Source organism: Phocoena sinus, chromosome 9, assembly GCF_008692025.1.
Source record: "Phocoena sinus isolate mPhoSin1 chromosome 9, mPhoSin1.pri, whole genome shotgun sequence".
NCBI lineage: Eukaryota > Metazoa > Chordata > Mammalia > Artiodactyla > Phocoenidae > Phocoena > Phocoena sinus.
Genome location: NC_045771.1, coordinates 90,571,425 through 90,590,430, shown reverse-complemented (window position 1 = coordinate 90,590,430; position 19,006 = coordinate 90,571,425). Strand labels below are relative to the sequence as shown.

Here is a 19,006-nt window from a genome sequence, read left to right as displayed (position 1 = left end):
TCTGCAGTTACCTCCGTGATCATCTGCCACTTGAGGTTCCGCGCAGGTGCCTGCCTGCGGGTCTGCAGACCTGACGGTGGCCGTCTCTGCAGCCTCCGTGACGAGCACTTCCGACCCCAGATGTGTTCTGTTCCTTCTTTCCACTCAGTCCATCCTCTGCAATCACGATTTCCCCAAGGTTTCTGGATTCTTAATTCCAAGTTTCTGATGTCAGCGTTGAAGACAGAAGGCAGCCACATCTGGGGCTTGCTTCGCTTTGCTGTCTGCCAATACTTCGGCAGTGCTAGGAGCAGCCGGGTAAATGTGGAGGACTGGATAGTTCATTTATTGTCGTTTTTATTCTAACAGTCATTATTTGATTATTATATGCTAAGCCTGTGCTGAGCGTTGTCCTGGTACTTTCTCCTTCCACCCTCACCACAATAGATGAGAGTTAGGGACAACTCCCAGGCAGCAGTTAAGGCTGAGGGGTGTAAGCTTTTGGGGCTGCACATGTGAGAACTGTGTGTGAGCCGCAGGGCTGCATTTCAGACCCAGGACTGCCTGTGCTCACAACCACCGAGCCCCGCGTCTTATCCCAGAAGTCTGTGCTTGTTTGCACTCCAGAGTGTCCTAGAGCAATATGTGCACGCTTATATGATTCATCCAGGAGAAGTCAGAGAGTGTTAAAGAGAGTCTAAACTCCCCACTTTGGCGGTGACCTCCTGCTCTGAAATGCCGCATCTCCCATCTTCTGCTGCAGACAGCCTTCCGGGAGATGCTGCAGGAAGCTTGAACCAAATGTGGGCTTTTATTCTCAGAGGACGCCTGCTTGAAACCCCTGCGTCCTTTCTGTCCTGGTCCCCTGGGACTGACAGCCTTAGACTCCAAGACAGGAACCTGGGGGTCCTCTCACCTCTCTGCTCTGAGCCCTGACTCACCCCCCAGTCATCAGCCTCCTGCTCCGTTCTCTCCTGGGACACACACAGTCTCTCCTGCCACCGTATCTGGGCCTCTTCCCATCTCTCCGAAGCCCTCACTATGTCCAGTGCAGGGAGGAGCCCCATGTCCTCCCCTCCTGCCCCACCCATTTCTCTGCTGATTCCGCGTCTCAGTGCACATTCTCAGTGGTCTGGGCTGCCCTCACCAAAAGGGGCTTTGCGGTGCGGGTGGCGGCAGGCAGCCCAGGAACCCCGGGTGCTGGCTGTGGACGCGGGACAGCAGGACTCGAGTCTTGTTCCGCTCTGTAATTGGCCTTAACAGAAGACTGACAGCTACACAGCTCTGGATCACTTAAATGTGGAGATCTACTAGAAGTACAGTTTTTTTCTAATGGGATCTAATACTTGATTAATTAAGACTACCAGCTGGGGACTTCCCTGGTGGCGCGGTGGTTAAGAATCTGCCTGCTAATGCAAGGGACACGGGTTCGAGCCCTGGTCCGGGAAGATCCCACATGCCACGGAGCAACTAAGCCCATGCGCCACAACTACTGAGGCTGCGCTTAGAGCCCGCGAGCCACAGCTACTGAAGCCTGCGTGCCTAGAGCCCGTGCTCTGCAACAAGAGAAGCCCCCGCGATGAGAAGCCTGCAAACTGCAATGAAGAGTAGCCCCTGCTCGCTGCAACTAGAGAAAGCCCGGGCATAGCAACAAAGACCCATCGCAGCCAAAAGTAAATAAATTAAAAAAGAAATACCAGCTGCCTGTAAAGTTTAACCTTGAAAAACACTGCTACTTAGAGTAATTTTCTCTAAGAGTGATTTTGTGGCATTTGGGGTATCTGTGTTTTATAACATCTTAATTAATTTCCTTTTGTTCCTTTTATCACCTCAGATGGTGATGTATTTTTTGAACTTGCCAGTATTTCAGATTCCACCTGGAATCAGAGAGAAGGGAGGTTCTCATTCTGTGTTCTTTCAGCTTCTTAAAACAAGCACCGGAAACAAAATGTCTGCATTCAGTGTTTACAGGTAATTATGTCAGTGATGCATAATAGGAAATCAAATCCAGTTGTGCTTTCCGTGGCTTTTTTGGCAGTCCTGTTAGTGGCTAGAGCGGAAGATTTGGTCTTGGCAGAAAAATTACAGCTGTGACTCAGAGCTCCAAAGGGACAAGTGATTGACCAGAAGATGCTGTTTCAAAGTGAGCTGGTTTCTATCAGGCCTGCCCTGTGCAGGTGTTGCAGTCAGCAGCCTCGTGTGTGGCTCGGCTGGGCTGCCGGCCGTGGCACGTTACCGATCGTTCCTCCCTCACCGTCTCCCTCCCTCTCCCTTTCTCATCCTTCTTCCCTTCCTGCCCTTGGATTGTTTGCCGTTTGCATCAAGAATATAGAAGGAAAACAAAGAAAAACACAAATATTCAAACCATAAAACTAATTTAATTGTGGTAGATAAGTTTCAAATTTGACTTTAAACTTCCTGAAGCCAAAGATAAAAGAGGAACAGAATCAGCTATGTAATTCTCACTTTCGGGAGGAAGGTAGTATATCAATTCTTAGGAAAATGTTCATTGTTTCTTAGTACTTAATTCTAAAGCATTTGTACGTGGGACTTCATATAGGGAGCACTGAGAGAGAGTGGGGACCAAAATTCTTGGTCATCTTTTTGTCATAGAGGCAGAAAGGATTCCATGTGGCTGCCCTTCAGTAAGTGGAGGACTGTCATACAGGACTGGCCTCTCCGCCCCGGGTCTCCTCATGTCATGAGCTAGGGTTCAGGATGAATCCTACCATGTCACATGCTGTAGGGAAAGATTGGGCTTTACTGGGGCAGGGGAGGACTCTCACCAGACCAGGGGCAGCCGGGAGAGAAGTGAAGGCACAAGCTCCCCTGTCTGCCCACATCCTCAGGGTGGCCTCTCAGGAGCGCCAGCAGGATGAGCCGCCTCCCCACTGGCTCTTTGCCCTGTTACAGCTCAAACATGCGCTTGGCCTCAGGCTGGCTTTGAGTCTGGGAATGTCAGCTGCTCAGCACCCGGTGACCTTGGGCTGTGAGATGTTTCAGCTTCCTCTGCTGGGACAAGGGTTCTCCAGGCTACGGGAAGTGGAGCTGGGGCACAGTTTCCTCCCCTCCCACCCCGAGTCAGCTTCTAGAGGCCTCTGAGACCGTAGTGCTCATCGCTGCCCTCCACCCCCCCGAAGAACTTCAGGTCTTGCCGGGTGAAAATAATTCCAAGAGAGACTGTGATGATATGGTTCAATTATGTGGGTGACTGGAGGTCCTTGACCCATGGAGAGAATTTGGGGATACCTAAAGAGATAATAATTGCATGGCCTTCAAACGGTGTCCTGGAAACATTACTTTGCTCAGGTTACCATATGGGAGTTGTTAACAGTTTGAAGTTGTACTTTCTCCAGGGGTCTTTGTTTCTCTCTGAGAATAAGTCTGTCTGTTCTAAAAACGTGATGAGTAGTTGCTACAGTTGATATCCTAAAAGAGGCTGTCTGGCAAAATGAAGAGCCAGGCTGCAAAGGTTTGAGTCTGTGTTCTGCCCTTTCCTAGCTTTTACTTGATTTCTCTTCCTCTCAGTTTACCTGTCTGTAAAATGGGGATGTAACAGTGCCTACCTCATAGGGTCGTTTGGAGGAATAAATGAGTTCACGTGTCTAAAGCTTTAAATAAGTGTTCTGTGTGGTAGCCATTGCTGCTGCTGTTAAAACTAGGAGCTTTGCCTAGATGGAGACAGGGTCTCTGCCACACAGAAGGACTTAAACAGGGATGCCTCCAGGAAAACCAGAATTCCCTCAGCAACGTTTTCATACCCGAGTAGGTGCTGGACTCATTGCCTAAGGCTCTGCAGCGTGGAGCTCTGTGAGATGACTGCCCTTGGAAGTGTTCAAGGCAAGTGTACCACCCACAGCTGTGGGAAGACCCTAGCCCTGCTCCCACAGAGGACCTGGTTCAGAGCTTTGTGGAAGTCTGGAGACAGGCAACACAGATGAAATGAAAAGTTTCCATAGTAGTTAAAGACAATAAATTATAGAATAATGTTGTTTTACAAAACAGTTGAAATTAGAAAAATCCCTACCAGGGATAAATATATCCAATATATTTCCAATATATTCTGGAGAACCAACTATCTTTTGAGAGCACTGCTGACTCTTGAGTGTATCATCAGTGTGGTGAAGAAGCTTGTGTCTCTGGTTCGTCCAGGCCTTCAGCTGTAGATTGGAGTAACTTACGTGGGGTGAAGAAAGAGCCCAGGTACAGAGCTATTTTACATACTTCAGAATCGCTGCTGAGTCAGGAGATGTTGCTGCCATCTTTCCTCTTGAGATTCAGCCTCTACAGCTTGGCCTTTAATTAACTCTTATCCATCAGAGCCCAAAGCCAAGGAAGAGTCAGTAAAAGTTTCAAATTATTTTTGACAGCCTTTGACAAGGGGGTAGGTGGTTGGGTAATGGGATAGATTTTCCTGCAGGCTCCTGTAAAATGCAGGGGTACCCCGGACATATTACGGGTTTGGTTCCAGACCACTGCCGTAAAGCAACTGTCACAGTAAAGCCAGCCACACAAATTGTTTGGTTTCCCAGTGCATGTAAAAGTTACGTTTATACTATAGTTTATTAAGTATGTAGTAGCATTATGTCTAAAACAATTGTACGTATCTTAACTAAAAATACTTTATTGCTAAAAATGCTAACCATCATCTAACAACACAGGGTTGCCACAAACCTTCAGTTTGGTAAAAAACACCAAATCTGTGAAGTACAGTAAAATGAGGGAGGCCCTTCGTGGATGGTGACGCCCAGACACAGTGTGTCAGAAGGGAGGGATGGTCAGTGAGGTAATAATTTTGTATATACAAGGACGTAATTGCCCTTTGAAAAGTTGTATAGAAAACTGAATTTTGAATTTATTGAAATTTTGAATTTATCCACATTAGATTATAGCCCAAGGAAGGATTTTATATAAAATAAAAACTGAAAATTTTGACCGAACCTATTAGTTATAACTACTTGACAGCTTCAGCTAAGTGCTGTGATTTTAGCCTGTTCATCAGATGAGCTCCAAGAGGGGATTTTGCTGAGTCACCTTGAAGTAAAGTCAGACCCAAAGGCAGTGAGCTGGGGGTCAAGGAAGGAGCTGAAGGGCAGGTCCACCTGCCAGAGTGTGGGGTGGGTGTGTGTGTCTCCCGGCTAAACAGGGGGTTAAGACATGGTTAGGAATTAGCCAGTGTAGGAAGTCTGCTGTTATTCGTTCTTCTACTGCGTAGTATGCTATTACGCTACTGTGCGGTTATATTCTGTTAGTATGCTATTGTGATTCTTCTGCCAAGTCACCTCTTTCTGTATCGAATAGCACTAAATAACTTCTGCGTTTCCCTCTTTTAGACCACTGCTCTTCCAGACAAGTGAACACGTGGCCAGCAGCCCTGCACTGGGGGACATTATTCCATTCAGCATCATTATTCAGTTTTTGTTCACAAGAGCACCCCCTGAGCTGAGATCCCCCTTCCAGGTAAGGAAGTGAAGAATGTGCCGCTGCCGCCCCCCTCCCCCCAGCTGAAGGTGCCCGACCTTCTCCTGCCTTACGTAATCACGGATTCCTGTCTTGAGCAAATGCCTAAGGAAGGAAGAAAGATTCCCACTGCCCAGCCCCTACTTTCTCAGCAGTGTAAAAATTGCCTGCTGCATCTAGAATTAGCCCTTTAAATAATAGTGACACAAGTAATTTATGTTCATAAAGCTTTTTTTTTTTTGCGGTACGCAGGCCTCTCACTGTTGTGGCCTCTCCCGTTGTGGAGCACAGGCTCCGGACGTGCAGGCTCAGCGGCCATGGCTCACGGGCCCAGCCGCTCCGCGGCATGTGGGATCTTCCCGGACCTGGGCACAAACCTGCGTTCCCTGCATCAGCAGGCGGACTCCCAGCCACTGCGCCACCAGGGAAGCCCCATAAAGCTTTTTTGACGGAGGCTCCATTTACTTTTCTGACCTACCTTCAGTTGGCAAACCCAAAACGCTCCTTGGGAGTCAGGAAGGTGCCCCAGGGGCTGTGCCGCCTGCCATTGGGCAGGTGTCTGGCGTCATTTGACCCCGGGAATACCTGCGATCCTCTCTGGACCTGCACGTGCTGTCGCAGGATGGGATTCACCCTCTCTCCTCTGATTGTGTTTCCACCCTGCAGAGGGCCGAGTGGTCCCACGCACGCTTCTCCCAGTGGCTGGATGACCATCCCTCTGAAAAGGACAGGCTCCTCCTCGTCAGGTAGAGCTGTGTGCTGCAGGGGCACCGCCCAGGGCATGGGGGATGTAGGGGAGGAGGAAGGAGAGGGCCCGGCGGGCGTGTGCACGTTGTGCTCCCCCGGGGCAGGCGCCTCACCTGCTGGAGTGCTGCCGGGGCGCGTTGCTGGGGGGCATGTCAGGTTTTGCTTTCCGTGCCCTCCACATCCCCTCTTGTGCTGTCCCGTGCCTGATGCAGCCCTAAGAACCATGCGCTTCTGTTTTGAAAACCAACCTCAACTATGAAGCGACTCCTTGCCTTGGCTCCATTTTCTGCTTCATTTCCACGTGGGGCAGTTACTGAAGTTGTGGAACGCAGATGGGAGTAAACGTGATACTGTTTTTAGTAGAAAACAAGGACACCCAGCAGCCTAGTGCCTCTCAGGTGTGTTTATGCACGTGTGCGCACACATGCAGACACACCCACCACCCCCCCGTACACCCCCGCCACGCCCAGGGTGGGATGCTTGCACTGTCCCATACGACTTACTAAGCATCTCTCTTCCATCAGCACTCTCCTTTGAAATTTCCCTCACCAAAATCTCCAGAGACCTCTTAGCCACCAAATGCAGATGTTTCTGTTCTCACTTTACCACTCTGCAGCTTTAGCTAGAAGTGACCACCACTTCCTTCTTGAAACTGCTCATCAGCTGACCGATTCCACTTATTTTTATTGATACTCACCATGTGCCAGGCCCTGAGGACACAAAGCAAACCAAGACAGGCCCTGCCTTCTTGGATCTTCCGTGGCACCTCCGTCATCTGTTTCTCTTCTCATCTCTGTGGCCATATTTTCCCTCAGTCTCGTTTGCTGAACTGTCTTCTTCTGTCCACTCCTTAAAGGCCATCATTTCCCACAGTGTGTTCCTGGCTCTTTTCCCTTCATGTTCGATCTGTACTTTGGTTCCCAGGTGAGCTCACCCAGACCCATGACTCTCGTGACCTCTTCTGTCCTGTGGCTCCGGGTCTGTGGTTCATCTTGGTTGCCCAGGGCCTCAGGCCAGCAAACTTGCTGTCACATGTCATCACTCAAAGCCCCACAGAAATCTCAACCCCAAGATGCTGAGAGTAAATCGTCTTTCCTTTCAGACCTGCTCATTCTCGTAGACTCATGACTTTTTTTTTTTTTGTAAACTTTTTATTTTATACTGGAGTATAGCCAGTTAACAATGTTGTGATAGTTTCAGGGACTCAGCCGTACATACACATGTATCCATTCTCCCCCAAACTCCTCTCCCATCCAGGCTGCCACATAACACTGAGCAGAGTTCCCTGTGCTGTATAGTAGGTCCTTGTTGGTTATCTGTTTTGAATATAGCAGTGTGTACATGTCGATCCCAAACTCCCTAAATATCCCCCCATCCTTCCCCTGCCAGCCCCGTAACCATAAGTTCATTCTCTAAGTCTGTGAGTCTGCTTCTGTTTTGTAAATAAGTTCATTTGTATCGGTTTTTTTTTAGATTTTGCATATAAGGGATGTCATACGATATTTCTCTTCGTCTGATTTACTTCACTCAGTATGACAATCTCTGGGTCCATCCATGTTGTTGTAAATTGCATTATTTCATTCTTTTTAATGGCTGAGTAATATTCCATTGTATATATGTACCACATCTTATTTATCCATTCCTCTGTCGATGTAGACTCCCTGTTTTGGTTGGGGTGTCACTGTCACCTATATCCAGCCAAGCTATAAAACCTTTAAGCCATCATTCAACTCCTCTGTCACCCTCATTCTCCAAAGCCAGGCAGTTGTACCTCTTAAATCACTTTGGAAGCCATTCTCGACTCTTCCAAGGGACCCTAATGCTCTTAGCCTGGGGACCAGGGCACCAAACCAGCCTTTGCTTGAGTCTAAGAGCAGGGGATGAGTTGGGCTCTCCAGAGCCAGCCTGGGGCTCGTGTGCTGAAGTGGTTCTCGGCTGTGTTTGCACCCAAGAGTCACTTAGGGAGCTTTGAAAAATCCACATGTCAAGGCCACACCCTGACTGCCTCGGAATCTCCCTGGGAGCCAGCATTGGGATTTCTTAAAGTGGCCCGTGGCTCCGCAGCACAGCTGGGGCTTCACAGCACAGTCGCCAAGTGTGAGCCCACCCCACTCCACTCCCCCTGCCGCCGAGGAAGGAAGCTGTGGGGGTCGTGGAGGAAGCCTCAGCCCGCCAGATCCGGGAGCGGTGCCGAGTCCTCAAGTGTGGCGACCGGCGCCCAGGGGGAGCACCCGGCCCTGCCAGTGGATAAAGAGGAGGGTGGCCCGCGCCCCTGCTCTTCTTCTGTGCTGGCCGCTTGTCCTCTCGGCTCTGAGTATCTGAGCGAGGAGTGGGGTGGGACGTGTGGTGAAGCTGTCACCGTCAGTGCGGCGTCTGGTTAAACGGCCCTCAGAAGAGGCCCCAGGTGTGGACGGGGGACTCCGCCGGGGCTGGTGTGGGGCTTTGCGGTGCCCTCCCCGAGTCCCGTTGACTCGCCAGCTGCAGCCCACTGGCTAGTACAGGAGTGTGCAGGGCTCAGTTGATGGAACAGGGCGCACCTTTGTCCTCTAACGAGTTGGACTGAGCTCATCTACAACAGTTGTCCTGCTGTGGGCACATCACAAATCTGATTCCTTTTGCTTCTTTTTAAAAATGTCTCCCGAGTGATTTCATCGGCAGTGCTGTTGCTGAGCCTATATTTAGCAACCGAAAACCATGCTCAGAAATGCTGTCAAGCTTTTTGAATCAGGCCTGCGCATCACGCCACGCATGGCTGATACCAGAGCCTTCGGTCCTGAGCAGGGAATGAAGCCCTCCTTGGGGGCTCCAAACCCTGTGCTCCTGCTCCGGCCCAGGCTGCTAACAAAGCAGGAAGCTCTGTCCTAGAGAACGTCCTTTCTTACCTGTTATTGCAAAACTGATTTCATCCCTGCATACTGAAGCACCACTGGATGAATTTCTTGCCCCTGTAGATAAACCTAGGGTGAGTATTGCCCTTTAAATGTCAGTAAATTTGTTTTAGCTTTGGGGGCAAACCTTGTTGTAGACTCATCTCCTCCCGGCGCAGTGTGTTAAGTCGTCAGAAGTAGGGCAGATCGAGGGTATAGCAGCTAGTGCTGCAGAACAAACGGCAAGTAATGACCTCTCTTCTGCCTTCCTTTCTGCTTCTTTTTGACACCAGACATTTCTCTAGAGCTTGAATGGATCCTAGTCAAGTTAATTTTAAAAGTGGAGTCATCAGTGACTCCTGGGGCCAGTGGGGAAGATGGTACTTCCCGGCCCCTGCCAGGCAGGCGTGTGCGCCCTTGGGGGCGGGGCGGCAGCCTGGGGAACTCCTGGGGGTCTGCAGGTATTGACTACGTTCTCGGCAAAGATGAAGACTGAGGTTGTGATGGAAAGATTTCTCAAGTTCTGCACAAGAGGTAGGATTGGCAGCATACATACCGACTCTTGATATTGGCAGTAGGACAGCAACTCTTCTGACTGTGGCCTCTTCTCCTTTGTTTTTCCTGAGTCTCAGTAGGGGAACACCTTTATGGTGTCACAACTATATACAGACTTTATTTGCTTATTGGTACTTTTCACCTGTACAATCGTCAGACAGTTCTCAGTGCCCCGTGCGTGCATCCTTGGACCCCTTGCCCTCCTCCGGGCGTCCAGGGCCCACGGGCTGGGAACCATTCCCTCAGCTGCTCCACTTCTGCAGAACCACGGGATCCCTGTTGTTGGAGGTGGGGGTTTGGTCTCCACATAGGAACATCTCCTGTGGTGTGAGATCCCTTCCAGTTCTGGGAACTGGGTGCCTGAGGTGAGACCCAGGGGAGGATGGAGTCAGGGGAAGGCCTGCGAAGGCACATGGTAGTTTTTTAAGTCATTTAGGTATCTCTGTACTAAGCACACTGGTAGGTCCTGCCTGACAAAAATCAATTTTGTGTGTTCCGTAAAATCCTCCACTTGGTTAGTTTATATCACATTGGGCAGTGTTGCCATGTTACCACAAACCCTCCCCTCTGCTAATTGTTTGCACAATTCCTATACTAATTTCTTTTTTCAATAAGGGTAACTTTAATAATCTTCCTATTTTGGATACAAACCAGAGTTGAGACTCTTACATAATGCTTGGCCCGACTTCCAAGAAAGCTGATGTTTTGCTCAAGCAAATGAAGTAATAATTGCTTGAAAATCTTGCTCTGATTTTACGTGGGAGGGCAGCTTTAATCTTTTTTCTCTCCATAGTTCTGATGGTGTTTTTGATGAAAACCAAAAACACTAACCAAACTCATTTCTGAACTTTCTTCCACATATTGTCTAGTTTTATGTAATATCTTATCCTTCTGAAAGCAGATGAAACTGCTAAGTGGATTTTTGTCCATTGATTAGATAAAAATGACTCTAACCCATTCATTGCAGAATTACAGTTTCTGTGAATTTCAGTGCATTAATTTCTTAGACTGATACATATACACCATTGTCTCAAAGACAGTTGGAGCCCTTGGGGGTTTCTCTACCTTGTGTGAATCTGGAGGGACTACATGTTGGGAGTGGGGCGTTTGCCCAGGATGCCATAGCAACTTAAATAGCATTACTAAAAGAAACAAGTTTTTTCACAGAGAAACAGCTTCATCTAAGGCTCAGCCCTGACATGAATAAGGCATCTCACAGGACATTGTTCTTTAAGGGCATTAAATTCCATTTTGCCTGCCTGTACTTTTGAGGATCCCTGCACTCATGCTTCTCTTTTATTTCCTTTCTTCATTGCTTTTGTCTTTTTCATTACAGTTCTCTGTCTTCCTGTATCTAATTCACTTTTTTAATTCGTTCACCCTGCATTTGGCAAGCACTTAGGTCCTGGGGCTACATAAATGCAGAAAACAGCCCCAAGCCTCAGAGTTGTTACATATTAAGAGGGAAACGAACCAACACACAGATCCTTTCACGGCAATGTGGTCATGCATGGTAGAAGCGTAAACAACTTGCCCCTTACATGGAGAATCTGAGGCCATCAGAAGCGCGGTGGGGAAAACCGTATTTGAGTGCTTCATAGGTTCATAGATGTACTTGGAAGAGAGCCAGGTTCTTCACAGTACGATCCTCTAACTCTCAAAACTAAATCATGTAGGTATTCTTCCCACTTTGCAGATGAGCAAATAGGCTCAAAATGTAGCCCAGATCACACAGCTAGTTCAGTGCGGGGAGGGGGGCGGTGTGGAGCGCAGAGCCTGATGTACCAGTGGTGCTTCTTAACTAAGAGCCTGCCAGGCCCCCCCAGAGCTGGTTTCTAGTTTGATTACTTTAGCATGAGTAGTAAAGTATTACTTCACTTGAAGCCAGCCTTCAGGAATCCGTCCCCGAATGCTGGGGTCTGGCTAAGCCATGCTATTGGTGCAGAAGTCCCAGACCTTTCCACTTTATGTGACTCCACGGTGGATTCAGCTTTGTGCTGCCTCGAGTTAGGAAAGGCTTTATCAAAAGCAAGGCATTTTGGCTGGTCCTGTGTAAAAGCTCTATGAGGAAGAAAGTGGGGGGGGGGGCGTTCCAAAGATAAGGATGGTTAATGAAGAAGCTGTGTCTTGCTAATAATGAGACAAGCCAGTGTGGTTGAAGGGAAACAAGCCCTTTTTGAAGCCCGACCTTGTTAGGCAGAGGCATCTTTCTTTCAGAGTGGTATTTGCACGAGCACCCAGGTCTCTCAGGGTTGGGCTGAGAGTCACCAGTGAGCTGGATGGAGCTGCTCTGCCTGTGTCTGTAACGCGAACAACGGAAACTAATGATTTGAGGGTCTTTTTAGGGCACAGCAAACGGTTTGGAACCCAGCAGTTGCACAGCGTTGGGGGAGGTTGTTGATGAAGCTGGTGTTCGGTGGGGTTGAGTGGAGACACTGCCCCGATGGCGAGAGGGCATGGCAGGTCACGGACCTCAGGGGGCCGTCTCTGGCTGTAGTGTGGCAGGTCCTCTAGTGCAGGGCTGATGGCACCAGGGTGACCACCACCTATGAGGCTACAGCAGCAAATAGGGCACAAGATGGCAGGGTTGAGACTGAAGCTAAAGGGGAGAGGAGGGACCGGATGTGGTAACGTGGGGTAAGTTAAAAGTGGTGGTCAGGTGTAGACTAAAAGAATTTTAGATACAGACCTTGGGGAGATGATGGTGTCCTTTGCTGAAATAGGGGAAGGGGCAGAGTTTTTTTATTCTAGGTTTGTTTTTTCCTTTTTCTTTGCTATTTTTTAGACCAGGTTTAGGTTCACAGCAGATTTGAGAAGGCACAGATTTTTCCCTGTCCCCTGCCCCCACTGCACAGCCGCCCCCATTATCAACACCCCCTCCTCCACAGTGGCCCCATTTGTTACAGCTGGGAAACCCACATGGACATCATGGTCACCCAGCGTCCGTAGCTTACACTGGGGCTCACTCCCAGTGTTATACGTTCCATGGGTTCGGACAGCCCTAGGTTTCTGACAGGTGAGTTTGAGGGAGACCTGGAAGGAATCAGATAAGATGTCCAGAACACAGAGATCGGGAGGGAGGTCAGGGCTGGAAATGAGAGATTGGAGATTCAGTTGTGTATGAAACCATGACAGTGACTAGTGGGGTTGCAGGGCGCTGTGGTGTGAGCAGAGCTGGACACGCGCCTGGCAAGTATATCCCCTGCAGTGAAATGAAAATAACGGCCAAGCCTGACAGAGGATGCATATTTTCAGTGTTTGGGAGCAAATAAAAGTGAAAAATTACACATTAGATGGGACTTGAGACAGTATGTGAGCCGAGTTATGGTATTAACTTACATCTTTATGGAAATTCTCTACTCTCAAGAGTGTGAAACTTCATGGCTATGACAAAAAATTGTTCTACTTGGAACTTAAATAGACCAATAATGAAAAATATGCATAAACGAACAAACACAGGGCTGGACTTGACCTGTGGGCCCCGGATCTAATTCATGAGAACATCATTATCATACTCTTGGCTAAATTCAGACTGCCTGCCTTCTCGTCGCCTAATAGGCCAACGGTTGGAGCCTAAGAACAATTTATCCGACTTGTGGTAACAGGAATACAAAGCCCTGCCAGTGTCGGTGTGTGCTGAGCGAGGGCCCCGCCTCCGGCAGTGCCGTGCACGCTGCACAGTGCAGGGCGCCCCCTCGTGAGCTCGGCGCGTCAAGACAGGCTGCGCTTGGCTCCGCAGAAGTCTCTTCAGTAGGAAAGAAATCTTAGCCGCCAGAGAGCCTCCGATTGGGTGATGAGACCACTAAGTGCAACGCGGGCTGAAAACCGTGCACAGCTCTGCACCTTAACCACAGGAACGCGACCACCAAGTGTTTGAGGGCTGGTCGACTGGGCAAAGCAGTTCCAGAAATGGGCTGCTTTTAGGTGTTGGCATCCTCCGAGCTCCTTTATTTCATTTGTATAATCTTCTGATCCTTGTTTTCTTTTGGTTTTCAGGGGTGCCCTGGAAGCTTATGTTCAATCAGTTAAAAGCAGAGAAGGCAAAGAATTTGCACCAGTTTATCCCATAATGGTTCAACTGCTTCAAAAAGCTATGTCTGCTCTTCAGTAATAATGTGAAGTATTTCTTAGTGTCCATTTTGTGCTAACCCATCCAGGGTCGGCAATTAAACTAACACATACTCTAAAGGACAGCTGCCTATTTTAAGAACGTAATTGAATTTTTTGTATTTCCTGTTGATCTTTGCTGTTTACCTCTGAAGCCCTTCTACCTTACGTAGCATAAAATGTCAAAACTGATTCATCATCACCACCTTCCAACTCTGTGGACCTGATTTTTTCCAGAAAGATACCAAACTCTTGTCTTTCCTCTCAGGCTTTTCTGTGAGGCTATCTAAAACTTCTTTCCCATCACAGAGTCCCCGCTGCTTCTTAAGGGATTCGACCAACTTATAGTAAGTACACTGCTTCTCCCCAACTGGCATCCTTCCTCACTGGATAAGTAGGTAGCCCAGTGGTTTCCATATTTGGCTGCATATTAGACTCACTGGTAGAAGCTTTAAAAAACCCTGATGCCCAATTTGTACCCCTTATTAACACATATGGGGGTAGAAGCCAAGCATTAGTATTTAAGAAAATATATATCCTGAAGTGCTTCCAACGTGCAACGAAGTTTGGGAACCACTGGCATATCCCAAAGCTAAGATGTAGGGCTACATGTTGTTCAACTGTGTCTTACTGTATCTTTAATAAAGATAGAGCAAGGCTGTCTTTACACTCTTGTGTGTCATTTTATTAAAAACAGACTTTTGGGGCTGTTCAACTTTGTAACAGAGATGCCAAGTTAAAAATAACTTTTACTCTACAAGATTTCTTATAAATAGTAGGTAATCTAGGTCCTTAGTTTTCTATTGCCCTTGCCGTCATTAACATTTTATTTTAAATTTAATGTTTAAAATCCCATAAGCCACTTCTAAAATATTTTCCATCTCCTGAACCTGTTATTCTGATGACTCATTGGTAAAGTTCAGTCAGGATCAATCAGTGGAAGTCAGAGATAAACAATTTTTTTCCTTTTATTTGAAATAATATACAAGAATATAGTGTGCAAAATTTAGGGGCAACATCATGAAGTGTAATGAACTGAAATTCAATTTTACAGCTGTGATTCCTAACCAGAAACACCACTGGGTAAGTAACATGAAAAGCCATGATTGTAGCTCAGAGCATAAGCAGCTGTATTGCCATTGTGTTTGCTCTCACTGTAGACAGTTTGGAGGAAAGTAAAGTGCACGTGTTGCACTGCATAAGTGCAAAGTCTGCCCCCACCATAGAGATACGATGACAAATACGATATTAAGATATGTGGCTGAGGAGATACAGGACACAAAAGTTAAAAATACAATGGTGTCAACCGTTAACAGCACCATTACAGTGACTATACCCCAATGCTATTCACTAACTTTACCTTGGCCTGGGCTGTCTCCATCGAGCAAGGGGTGGGTGCTGCCACCTGGCGCGTCCACTCAGCATGCTCCGGGAGCCGTGGCAGGTGGCTCTCAGGCTGTGACACTGACACCATCCACCTGCCCCCTGTTCCGGCAACCTCTTGGCACTGGCCAGACTAGGAGCCCCCGTGTTTGGCACAGATGCTGAGCCATATGGTGGTTGCTCAAGGAAAGGCCAACTCCCGGCTTCTGCTTCACTCCATTATGTATACAATACAGATTAATAAGCAGTAAGGAGCCAATGTATAAACAGCAGTTACATATTTTTAAATTCCCCCTTTGTACAATTTAAAATAAAACATGTATACACTTCTCCTCTCTTTCTACTGTACTTTAGCACCACAGGATATCAATTTTCAAGCCTATATTACCTGATAGACATATATGAAGTTTGGAAGAAAATAAGGCAATTTGGTTTACAATGTTGATAGTTTTAGCTTACTTAATGCTCTAATGGAGAAAGCAAATCCTCACTCATATTATTAAATCAATCATTTCAAGACTCAATGCTATCAGTATCTTACGGTCACACGGATTCAGGACAAATGGTGAGACCTTGATCTTCTTAAGTCTTTCCATCAACAGTCAATGTTTATGCAAATACAGACTTAAGAACATAAGCATCCTGGTTTAATGTTGTTGTGAGCCCTGTGGAGATAAAATTAATAACTCAGTGAATGTTTACACATCAATACATAGCAATTCTACAAATGAAAGCTAAGATGGATAATATGTTAACAACCATACTATTAAAAAAAGATCGCTTTCTCAAAGGTGGTGATTTTTTTAAAGTCTGATAATACCTGATGGTCCAAGCATCCAGAAAATTTATGAAAATGCTGAGACAAGAGAGATCGACTAGGATGAGCAGACAGGAAAGGGGATCCAGGCCAAGTCCTACCACATGGAATCCTAAAGAACTTCAAAAATCTAGTTCAGTCACCCTCATACTGGAATCTGACTGCTGACTGCTTCTTTATAAGAAATTCTTACGCAGATGAGAACCACATGTTACTATACAGAAATAGACAAATACAGAGAATGAATTAGAACATCCTTGGCCAGCCCTCCTGCTGCGAAGTACTGATGCTGTCCCTTTGTCTTTAAATGATATTTCAAATTGAGCTCATTCTGTTCTATCAATCATGTGACGTTTTCTTGTAATTAATCGAAAACACTTAAAAGATGCTAGTCTAGTAATGGAAAACTTTTAAGAATAAGGTCTATCCAATACAGCATTATTATGGTGCAAACTTGTTTACTAGCCTTCCCGGGCCTTTCTATTTCTTCCTTGCTGAGATTTTTAACCTAGAAATTCTGTGCAAATGTCAGAAGTCCCCACCTCCACAGCCCATCACCAATTAAGAAAAGAAAGGCTGTTGAGACATACCACCCCAAATCAAAAAATTCTTCTCCTGTGATAGTAATGAGTTAATAAGCCCCATCTTTCAACCCAATCAGAAATACTCATTTCAGATTCTTCTACTTTAGCATCTCTAGCAAACATTCCTACTTTCCAAGCTACAAGAGTAAATGGCACTAATGACGAAAGGCAGCCTGCCTTATATATGATGGTGTGCAAACATTATTTAGGTTCTGAAAGGTAAGAAGGCTGAGAAATGGCATCAACACCCTTTTAAAGCTTCTAACAACCGCTCCAATACGCTAGTACAATTTTGGAGTTAAGTCAAGATCACTTTAAGCAACTACTTGTTGAAACATACTGAATTGGTTCTTTTCCTTTTCCAACAGTCAGGATTTAAACGTTTTTGTTCTTCAGCCAAAGCCTTTGCTTCTAATGTATACATTCTCCTCTCTTCATTCTTCATTTTCTTCCACCTGTCACCAAGGATCACACTTATGGCTCTGTAAAAGAAACATTTACAGTGTTGAAAGCAAGAATTTTTCAGAAAACTCATGTCAAGTGCTGCTGCTTTAGGAAGAAGTAGAAAGTTGAAAGACAAAAATCTTGTCCAACATAGAGAAGGAGAAAGGTCAAGACTACTGTACTCATTTCCAGTGAAATCTGAAGTCATAGTCCATTCATCGTAATTTTGGCAATTAAAGCCTCCTAGAATAGGGCCAATATCTAAAAGGGCTAAAAACTGGATATTTTACACAGCTTAGATTTGAAGAAAAAAGTTAAATATTTCAACGAAATGGTTTGTTTGAATTACCATTGGGTACATCGGTCTTCCAAAGATGTTTAAGATTATTAAGGCAGACAGTGTTTAGTATCAGCAGCATAAAGTATTCACCTTGTATTGAGAGGTATTCTTTCTTTCTGTTTGTGCCCATAACCCATCAAATAGTCACGATAAGCCTTTTTTCATTCATGCAACCGCCGTGAAAATGTGGTGGCGCTAACTATGCACACTTATCTCCAAAAACAACACCAAATAAACCTTAGGCCACATTTACACTTACTACTTAAGAAAACCAGATAAACTCAAAGGGGAAAAAGTCAAACTGGTAAGACCCATCATGATAGAAATTTGAAGCTATTCCCTATTTATTAATTTGCTCCCAAAACTACTAAAATGGTCTCATCCAGAACAGGCAGACACAAACTGTTTCCCTTTTGTGAAGAGCTTAACCCTCATTAACCCTTAATTTCATGACACTCATACGAAACAGGTGGTCTGGAATGACTGCATGAAGTACATACAAAAGATTTCACAGTGGCTGACACGGAAGCTAGAGAACAGGCATCTGGGCTTTAGAACAGTCGCCACAGAAGCTCTACTTGAAAAGAAATTTAAAATGTAGTAAATGTATTTTTTAATCCAGTAAGTCGATGCAATTCAACATTGCACTGCATCTTCTTTTAGTAAAATAAAAACCGGTTTTTATAGTCTCCGAGTTAAAGGTACTATATAATGGTTGACACATTTACTAGTGAAACTGATTAAAAAGTATTCACATATGTATCAATTTCCAACTCACAGATGCATTTGGTACAAGAAGCTTCTCTTTTTAAAATGGAAGGATCTGGGGTGGGCAAAATGGGTGAAGATGGTCAGCAGGTACAAACTTCCAGTTTTAGGTGATGGAGCTGTAATGTACAGCGGGGTGAGTACAGTGAATAATACTGTGTGGTATATTTGAAAACTGCTAAGAACATAGATCTTAAAAGTTCCTATCACAAGAAAAAAAATTACTATGTATGGTGATGGATATTAGACTAGTTGTGATCATTTCTTAATAGGTACAAATAGTAAATCATTATGTTGTGCACCTGAAACTAATATAATGTCATGTCAATTATATCTCATGTATATATATATATGTATATATATATAAAAAGATCATGAGTCATTAAAACCGGCATTCAAAGCTGAATTATTCTATGTGCATAATCATTTGACTTTTCTCAGAATATCAAGGATTAAGGGAACTAGGAAGAATGGAGAAGATAATTTTAATTCGTGGAGAACTTGGTTTGAGAGGAAGCGAGCAGTAGAGGATTCTAAGAGATGAGGTATGGGCACAAGCAAACAGTAGGAAGGACTCGCACTGTTAACTTTTATCCCTGGGCTCTAGTGAGGACCCCACGTAGTCTTTTGACAAATCTGGCAGTCATTACAAACTGCCAATGCCTGCACATCCCGTAGCATGACACAGTTGTAAAATAAGTACATCCTTGAGATCTGACCCAAGAAGGTGCTAGTCTTTTCTGTAAAGATGGAACAGTCAATTGTTAGAAATGTGTCATCTAACAGGCAAGTGACATTTAATATTATTTTAGAAGGCAGATCCTTACCTCTTAGCTAACCTAATTATCTGTCTAGGTATTATGAAACAGTTACACATGACCCTAAAAATTCCACTTAAACATTTTACTTTAAAATCAACGTGGAAAACAGAACTCAATAATGAAAGCTACTGAAT

The 19,006-nt window shown here is 45.8% G+C and overlaps 2 protein-coding genes across 6 annotated transcripts in view; one reads left to right on the top strand and one right to left on the bottom strand.

Moving 5' to 3' along the window:
• The window catches only part of COG5 (component of oligomeric golgi complex 5), a 293,055-nt gene extending 278,056 nt beyond the window's left edge, over window positions 1-14,999 (top strand). Inside the window, exons 20-22 of one of the 2 annotated variants that reach the window (XM_032642661.1) lie at window positions 5,313-5,439; window positions 6,106-6,185; window positions 13,605-14,999. In XM_032642661.1, coding sequence (XP_032498552.1) covers window positions 5,313-5,439; window positions 6,106-6,185; window positions 13,605-13,719 — 322 coding nt within the window. In that variant the 3' untranslated portion in view covers window positions 13,720-14,999. The remainder of the gene's footprint in view (window positions 1-5,312; window positions 5,440-6,105; window positions 6,186-13,604) is intronic. The other variant, XM_032642660.1, reaches the window with a different exon arrangement.
• The window catches only part of HBP1 (HMG-box transcription factor 1), a 33,533-nt gene continuing 29,185 nt past the window's right edge, over window positions 14,659-19,006 (bottom strand). For 2 of the 4 annotated variants that reach the window (XM_032642664.1, XM_032642665.1), the window contains 2 exons: window positions 16,840-16,981; window positions 14,666-15,763 (listed from right to left, as the gene is read on the bottom strand). In XM_032642664.1, the coding sequence (XP_032498555.1) occupies window positions 15,746-15,763; window positions 16,840-16,981 (160 nt within the window). In that variant the 3' untranslated portion in view covers window positions 14,666-15,745. Of the gene's footprint in view, window positions 16,982-19,006 lie in introns of all 4 variants that reach the window. The other 2 variants (XM_032642662.1, XM_032642663.1) reach the window with 2 other exon arrangements.